This window comes from Marmota monax, unplaced genomic scaffold (genome assembly GCF_021218885.2).
Source record: "Marmota monax isolate L192 unplaced genomic scaffold, Marmota_monax_Labrador192_F-V1.1 WCK01_AAM20220418_F8-fsc00006, whole genome shotgun sequence".
NCBI classification, from domain to species: domain Eukaryota; kingdom Metazoa; phylum Chordata; class Mammalia; order Rodentia; family Sciuridae; genus Marmota; species Marmota monax.
This window is the reverse complement of record NW_026693712.1, coordinates 12,764,884-12,774,088: the sequence shown is the minus strand read 5'-3', so window position 1 is coordinate 12,774,088 and position 9,205 is coordinate 12,764,884. Positions and strand designations below refer to the sequence as shown.

Sequence of the window (9,205 nt, the reverse complement as noted above, 5' to 3'; positions counted from 1 at the left end):
TATTAGTAAGGGAAGAGTCATCAAGCTTTGACTATAGAAAGTTCATTTGGTCTCTAAAAAAATGAACTGAGTCTCTTTAGTTTTTTTTTTCCCCCCACATTGATTCAGTAAAACGGTTCACTTAAGAATAGTGGTGTTGGGGCTGGGGTTATGGCTCAGAGGTAGAATGCTCGCCTTGCACATGCAAGGCCCTAGGTTTGATCCTCAGCACCACATAAAAATAAATAAATAAAGTTATTAAAAAAAAAAAAGAATAGTGGTGTAGACACAGCTCAGGTCAGATATTCACAGTATGCTTTATACAACTATTGAGTGCAGACTGCCTGAATTTTAAGGAAATGCTTATGTGAATAAACTGTAACAACGAAACAATGAAATGAATGTGATATACATGTATATATTCTTAATCTATTTTAAAATAAGAGTATATAATAAGATATAAATATCTTAAATTTAGATACGAATAACAATAAAAACTTGGGGCTGGGGATGTGTTTCAAGTGGTAGCGGGCTCTCCTGGCATGCGTTGGGCCCAGGTTCGATCCTCAGCACCGCATACAAACGGGGATGTTGTGTCTGCCGAAAACTAAAGAAAAATGGGTATTAAAAATTTTCTCTCTCTCTCTAAAAACAAAACAAAACAAAACAAAAAACTGCCAGATAGTAAAACTTTCAGTACCTCTGTAAGGAGTTTCTTCAAGTGATGGTTGATTTTCATCTTTTATATATTCCCATCACTCAGCTTCTAGAAAGATCTGTCTTGAGATGATGTTGTTGTCCCTTTTCCCCACCAAGAAGGAACTGATTTGAGGTGAGCCATCTGTACCAATTATTTCAGAATAATTGGCCAGGACTTGGGATAAGCTGATGTTGAAAAAGGGCTCTTACCCCTCCAACCTCCACTTTTAGGCAGACAACAGTTTGTTTAGACATCACATCTTTAATCAAATTTTCATTATCCTTTCCTTCTCCGATTAAAACTACACCTTCAGCCTTTGAACTTTTTTTTCTTTGGTACTGAGGATTTAATCCAGGGGCGCTTAACCACTGAGCCACATCTCCAGCCCTTTTTATTTTTTATATTTTTGAGACAGGGTTTCCTTAAATTGCTGAATTTGCGATCCTCCTGCCTCAGCCTCTGAAGTGGCTGAGGATTACAGGTGTGTGACACCCCGCCCGGCCCTTTGTAACATTTTTATCATACATGATTGACTTTGAATATTTAACTGGCATTCAGCATAGCATGATTTTTAAAAATTGAAATATAATTCACATACAATAAAATTCACTGCTTAAGCATTACAATTCAATGGTTTTTAGCTTATTTACAAAGTTGTGCAACCATCTAATTCCAGGTCATTTTCATCAACCCCAAAGAAACTCCATACCTGTTAGCAGTCATTTCCAATTCCTCAACCCCACCCTGCTCCTGGAAATCGCTATTTTCCTTTCTGTCTGTATGGATTTACTTATTCTGGACATTTCATATAAATAGGACTATATACTATGTGCCCTTTCGTATCTGGCCTCTCAGTACGTTGTCACGTTGCATCCATTTTGCAGCGTGTATCAGTGCTTTCACTTTTTGACAAGTGCATTTTGAGACTGAATGAGAAACGGTAAATCTGTAAATTGCACTCTCCACTTTTCCAATTTACTTTTCTTAATGCAGCAACTTATATAATGACCAAAGACGGTAACTAATTATTTAGCATAATTGGGAAGTATGTTTGTCATTCATCGTATATTATTTAATAATATGCATACATAGAGTTACTGTAGAGCTGGGAAGTACTTGGTTCCATGGTAACGCTGTGATTGGCCTACGCGCGACCTATGTCGATTTTGATTGGTTCACCCGAAGAACGTGGTCTCAGTCTGAGCTACTAATGGCCAACATGGCTCCACAACTAGCTCCTGGAAACCAGCAGACACGTGGCTACTAGAGGCTGGGGCGAAGGTGGGAGGACCTCCTTTTCCTTACCGCAAGGGGGCGCCGGCTGCTCCTTGTTGCCACAGTCTCATTTCCCAGAAAGCCTCCGACAACCAATCAACTGGCTGTCTCAATACCGCTTTCAAAGTCGGCGGGCCCTTCGCCCAATAGTAAGGCAGACACCACCCCTAACCTCAAGATTGATGGACAGTTTCACCAATTATCTCATAGAGCTCGAATATCTCCGCCTCTCTCGCATGGGATTGATGATTCTTCTGACCAATAAGGAGCGCCAAGTCGGCGGGTGGATGAACGCGGCCCTCTGTAATGGCGGAGCGTGGCGGGGACGGGGGGGACGGTGAGCGGTTCAACCCGGGGGAGCTCAGGTAAGCAACGCTCCCTTTTCTCACATCTCGGCGCGCTAGAGTCCCAGGGATTACATCCGCTTGCGGAGATCCGGGATGGACGGTGGGCAGGAGTCTCGGCGGCTCTGGGCGAGGACCGCATGGGGTTGGCGAAGGGGGAAGGAGAAGGTGGCTTGAATGAGAGAGACGGGCCGCGGCCTCTTGTGTGTTCTCCGCAGCTCCCAGCGGGTTTCATGGGACCTCGCCTCCCCTCGCGACCCGCGGGCAGGATCTGGCGCTCTCGCTGTGGGGCCCCGCCTAAGCCGCGTGCCGCCTCCGCCTCGGCCGACTTCAGCCTACATCAGTCTTATTCCCGGCTGCTCCGTTGGCCCGGTTTCCTCACCGGCGCCCCTTTACTCGGCGGCTAACTCCCGGGACCTTTCGCCCTTTTTGGCTGAGCCTTTTCTACGCCCTCCGCGGCCCTTTGGGGCCTCCGCGTTTGTCTTGTAAGCCTGTCTCCCACATGACTTGCAGCCTTAAGTTCGTGTGGCTTTTCTTCCTTTCTCGAATCTATTTTTTTTGCATAATATTCTGTAGTTGTGAATAGTCGCTGCAGCAGCCGTTCGTTAGGCGCTTACGATGTGCCAGTAAGTCCTTACTTAAGGTTTTCTCATTTACTTCTCACAACCATTCTTTGGAGTAGTTGCTATTTTCATTTTGCAGGCCACAGGCCAGAGGCATCATCACTTAAATTACTAGCCCATCCCGAGCAAACAGCCTCATCGAAGTTGAGTCTGTAGAACCGGCGCGCATGGGTGGAATTGTGGCTCCAGGAAGTGGCTTGAACCCTGGCAGTTAGGCTCCAGAGCCTGCTGTCTTGATCTTACGCCATTGCCCTAAAGAGTGCAGTGACCTTTCTTCCTTTGGAACCTCAGTGCCTATGGAATTTGTAATTAAAATTCGATAAAATAAGAATGACCTGGGAGAATCTTTTCTTCGTAGGTGATTTTTGCAGAAAAGAAGAGGCACTATGCTTTATGTGTATTAGCTATTTTTTTTCCTTGTATGGGAACATTGACAGTTCAGATATTCAATTCCCATTCTGAATTGAGCTGTTGTGTAAATAAAAAAGAGCTGTGTAGATTATGAGGATTCTGTCATTGTTTAGGACTTAAAGTGAAATTGTCAAAGGAAGTGGATATTGTTATTCTTTAGAGGAAATAATGTCTTTTAGATTATGAATTGGCACACACAAAAATCCCTACTTTGGCAGGAATACAATTTTGTCTTATTTCAGAGATGAGTCTCAAATTCTTCTGACGATCCTTCTCAAATGTACACTAACAAATGATCAAAGTGCATTATTGGGGTCTTTTTAGTGATGCAAAGTTATTCTTTGATTTTGATCCCAAAAGGTCTGAGATAGATTTATCAGGGAACACTTTGCATTTTAGAGATCTTAGCTTTACAAAAATGAATAGCCTTGTAGACTTATTAATAGTCTAGACATTGTTGCAAACTGATTTTAATAGGGCTTTAGATTAGGTAGTTCTTTACCTCTTAGGTTAGAAGTTGCTTGCAGAACACATTTGTTTTAGTGTTTCACATGATTTATAAATTAACTGTTTATTTAGCTGTTTTGATGGCAGAAACTGGGGCTTTGTTTTGAAACCTGAATGAATTTCATGGTTTGGCAAATAAATGAAGATAGGAGATTTAGAGATGATTCACTTATTGGATTTCATTTATCATGTGCTATGAAACTTGCAGGAAGTAAAGTCCTGAACCAGACCCAAAATGGTCTTTGTCTTCAAGAAGTTTCCATTTTAATTAAGGTTGATCTAAATTTTAAACTGAACCAACTACATCTGAGAGGAAATTAGCCTACAAGTGTGAAGTGGCTTATGCAAGGTCCCTGGATAGTGGTAGGGACTAGATTAAAATCTAGGTGTCTTCACTCATATTTTCAACAATTTATCTCCTATATATAGGTAGCATTTTTTATGTTCTTGCCCTTTTAAAGTATTTTCAGTCTTGTCTTCACCATTGAGGTGGTGGTGTATCTGGATGGCATACTTCTAGAAAGAAAAAAAAAAAAACACTTGTATTTGCATGGTGTTCTGGTGAAAATTTTTTGTGTGTGCTTCTATTCACACAAGTAGGCTTTTGGTTCTCATGCTTTAAGTGGTGGAAATGCACATTTTCTACAATAGATGGAAAATTGAGAGACCTAAACTTCACCTATTCCTTTATGGTTGAGGGCCACTAAAATAACTTTTAAGAGTCATGTATAGATTTTCACCCAGGGCCTTTGTTTACTTATTAATACTTAATGACAAGGTACTTCAGATTTAAATTTCCTCTTATAAAAATGGGAATAAGAAATATCCTGGTGTTACTGCTACTTTAACAAATTATTGTTTCTTCTGTCAAATGTGTTATTGTGAGGATTAAGGAAGTTAGTACAGATAACGTTCATATAACTGTGCTGCTAAATTGGAATTATCCAGTGTGTGTTGCGTACTATCATTATTGAACAATGTAGTACCACAGTATACTAAAGGAAACTATATACTAGTGGGTAGTTGTAATGCAAAAGTAAACAAGTGGAAGTTTCTTCATCGCTTTTATCATAATTGAAAACTGAAGTTGGGTAATGAGCCAGAGAGGGGCTGCAAGAGGCCAGAGGTAGGGAAAGAGTTTGGGGTAACACTTGAACTGAGCCTGAATAATGAGAAGCAACTAGTCAGTCATGTAAAAAATCTGGGAAGAACATGTCAGGCATAGGGAACCATAAGCACAGAGGCTTCAAAATAAAGAACTAGGGCTGGGGTTGTGGCTCAGTGGTAGAGCGCTTGCCTAGCATGTGTGAGGAACTGGGTTTGATTCTCAGCACCACATTAAAAAAAAAAAAGAAATATATCATGTTCATCTACAGCTAAAAATATTTAAAAATTAAAAAAATAAAGAATTGATGCCGCAGTCCGGCTGCAGCAAAATAACTGGGGTGGGGGGTGACGAGCAACTTGTGTACATTGATACAGCAGGAGTGGGAGCCATTTATTGTAGGACAAGAGGGGTATATATACATTCCACACAGCTTATCTTAATTAACATAAACTAGATATAGCAGTCAACCAATAAGGAATCTCCACACTTAATGGCTCGCTGGCGTTACTTCACTAACCACTCCCTCGACTTGTTTACAGACTCTAACATTTCCCCCTTTTGTTTAATTTAGATAACGACCATAGTGGTTTTTACACAAACACCATAAATAATCTGCTACAAGCAGAAGGGGAGGATACAAAATGCCACAATACCAAGCCAATTGATGGCTCCATGCAAGAAGCCCTTGGAAAAATTATACCAGCAATGACACCGTTAGCAAAGATACCGAGTTACAATTTGTTGTAGATTACAGTTTGTTGTCTCAGTCCAGGTAAAGCAGTGTCTCAATAGATTAACTCACAGTCCAGGTAAGTTCTGTAGGCAGCTAGCTTAAATCACAGTCCAGGTAAGTTTTGCAGGCAGCTAGCTTGATCCGAAGTCTCGTCCGGTTCTCAGCAACACTGGAAATTCTTCAACCCTCGTCCTCACCGGCACTGGGATGAAGGCAGGAACTCCGGCAATGATGCTAAAGAAAATTCTGTAGTATTCCAGCAGGTGCTAAGAAAACAACCTTGTGAACAATTTAGTACATATAAGCCTTAATAGTACTCATTATTCATTAGCTTCCAGGTGTGGGAGAACCATTGTAGTTACTGGCCTCGGAAATGATCAAACTTCAGGGACGCAGGCCATCTTCCACCTGCAGCGTCCCTGGCAGCCCCAGATGGCCCTGGGGAGAGTCCGGGAAACTGCCACTGGGCACAGGGAGCAAGAGCCTGCGAGACTGTGCCTCCGGGTCAGGTTTGGATATGGGCTCTCGCAGTGGCGTCCTGCTCCCCGGGTGGGGGGCGGGGAAGAGCCGGCTGCTGCCACTTGGAAAGTCCTTGCTGCGCCATGACCGGCTTGCGCACATGGCAGCCACCGCGCTGTAACGAAAAGTATTCAGTAATAGCCTTTTGCTGCAACTTTTTTCCTGATAATCCTTCTTCTTCTGAACTTTCTTTTTCTTTCTGACTAGAGTTCCTGGGCTCTTATCAACACATGCCCTAACTGTTCTTGGTTCCACTGGGGTGCCTTCTTCCCTTAGTAATTTACTTAACACCCCTTCCATATTTTCATCACAAAGACAATACAACATTTCAAGACAAAACAAGACACAAACATACTGTATCAGTCTTCTCCGTTTTCTCAAAATGGCCATTTTTCCTCTCTCTTTATCTGCCTAGGGACGAGCAGATTTGTTCCCGTCCTATCTCGTCAACTTACCCCCGAGTGTCCCGGGGCTTCCCGTACGGGCCACCAAATGCTGCAGTCTGGCTGGGCACAAAATCACGAGCCACTCAAGCAGGAACAAACTTTATTTCCAAAACTCCCGCGAATGCCAGGCACGTGGCCTTCTCCCAGGACACACTATCCCAACTGGAAATCCCTCCTCCGGAATTCCCTCCTACTGCACTTTCCCAACCAATGGGAACTCTCCTGAGTCCTGTGAGAGCTCCAAAGTAGCAGGGGTCTAATCTCCAATTGAATGCACATCTTAACATAATCATTATCATCTCAATGGCTTGCTGGCATCACCTTTCAACCAAAAATGCCATGTGTCATTCCTACTTGGCTATGGCTCTCAGCATCTCCCCCCTTCTATTTAATTAAGCACCAAGCATGTGGCTTAGGGACCATGCCTGTTAGGCTGTGCAATACTACATGTGGCCCTTACCCGTCATCAGATGAGCTGACCTCAAGGCGTCAGCCTCCTGTCTTAGGTTGGTACCACTGCAATTGGATCATACCTGTCACTGACTACCGGTCCAGCATACAGCCATACTTGTGGATAGGCCTATGCACCAATGAGGGAGGTGGGGTGAGGTTCTTTGCCTCACCTCTGTTGGCCCCCATTTACAGACCCTAACAAATTGAAAGTATTTGATGATCAGGAAGACTGGAATTTGTGGAAAGGTTGACAAGGGCCAGGTTAATACAGGGCCTGATAATTTATAGTTAAGTTACTAAAATTCATGCTATTTGACACTTAACCAGTACTATTACTGTACTGATATTATTGCAGCAGTAATAGTACCTAGTATTATGTAGCACTTAGTTTTAGTTGCTGTTTCAAGTACTTTTATTAGTATGTTTAATCCTCACAGCAGGTTCTGGTGAGGTGGTTGTGATAAAGCAGAGTATATAAAGAACTCAACACATTTTCTACACATAACTGACATCAGAAAATGGCAACTTTAGGCTGTTGAAGGAGGAAATTATGAGAATTTTGTCACCATTTTAGTGGCAGACTTTTGAAAGCCATCTAGTCAAAGAAGTAAGTACTCTTTATGGGTAAAACACTATTAGGTTTTTGTGGGGAAATGAAAGTAATGGTAGTTGAAGTAGTTTTATTGAATACTATCCTAAATGTTTAACAGATTATTTCAGTGAGCAGGAATATGAGGTAGGTTTTACTTCTATTCCTTATTCATTTACATCTGAGGAAATTTGACTCAAATTATGTAATTAGCCTGATAACAAAAGGCTATGACTTTTTCTTAATTTTAGAACCTAAAAGCTTTAAGCTATTAGCAGGAAGTATGAAATTCTAAAGAAATAAATATTGTAGTTTTTGGGTTTTTTTTTTGTTGTTGTTGTTTTTTGGTTTTTTTAGAGACGAGAGGCAGACTGAAAGGAAATCCAAGATTAAGGTATATTATTAACTCAAGTCTGAAACAATATCTTTCCTTGGTGATGAACTTTTTTCTGTCCTAAAGGTTAAGACATTCCTTAAGTAACAGTGGCTATCTTTTGGAGGTGCATATATTTTGAAAATGACCTGGTTATTCTGATACAATCCATATTTTACAGTCACTATTTTTGACTCAAGCTTTCCAACATTTGGAGCATTAGGATCATTTGCAAATTTGTTTAAATATGTTTGGTATAGTAGTTCTGGGTTTGTTTACAATCCTATTCTTCTAGAAGATAAATTGGTTCTTCATTAGCAGTTTTTCTGTATGTCAGAACTGAACTGTGGTATGGAAAATTTAGAGAAAGGTCAAACGAAAACCATAAGCAAAGGGTTGAAAAATGTAGGAAAGTTGTACAAAACTCAGCCTGATGAGGAGAGAATATAAAATGATTATTTTCAAGTATACATGAAGAATGTAATGTTAATCTTCTTTTGGGAACTTAAGTGTAGACTGCATGTATAATGTAGAGATTTACAGTAGCTACTGGGAAGCTCACTGAATTGACTATGGCAGATTGAGACAGGTTCTCATAGTGTTGCCAGGCTGTCATCAGATTTGAAATCCTCCTGCCTCAACCTTCTGAATATGTGGGATTCTGGGCATGTGCCCATGCCTGACTGTAGTAAAAATAATTTATTATGAGATTCAGCATACCCTACTTATAATGAAGCTTGGGTACAATATCACCTATGTATTTTTTGGTTTGTGCAACAAACATTCATTGCATTTTGTCCAAACCTAACTGCTGGGGATATAAGAGTGAACAGAATTCCCACTCTGGAAAGGCTTACATGACACCATGGTGTTTAAGAGCTGCTTGTCTTTGTGTGAATATTGGTTTTGCCACTGACCCACCTTTGTTACCTTAGGCACGTTATTTCACTTCTCTATACCCTAGTTCCTCATCTGTAAGATGAATTTAGTAATATTATCCGTCTCATAGGATTGTTATGATTAAATGACTTAATATTTGAAAAGAGTTTAGAGCACTGTCCCTGGCACATATTTAGCACTTTGAAGTGTTAATGATGTTTATTTGTTTTAAAGCACTGGTGGTGGTGGGGATAGATAATGCTGTC

General features: G+C 41.2%; 1 protein-coding gene across 6 annotated transcripts in view; it reads left to right on the top strand.

Moving 5' to 3' along the window:
• The first annotated feature begins 2,214 nt into the window (after positions 1-2,214).
• Positions 2,215-9,205, top strand: part of Tcerg1 (transcription elongation regulator 1) — a 65,242-nt gene continuing 58,251 nt past the window's right edge. For all 6 annotated transcript variants that reach the window (XR_006855196.2, XM_046460102.2, XM_046460101.2 and 3 more), the window contains exon 1: positions 2,215-2,319. Coding sequence is in view for 5 of the 6 variants with exons in the window: in XM_046460102.2 (XP_046316058.1) it covers positions 2,261-2,319 (59 nt within the window). In the remaining variant the exon portion in view is untranslated. The remainder of the gene's footprint in view (positions 2,320-9,205) is intronic.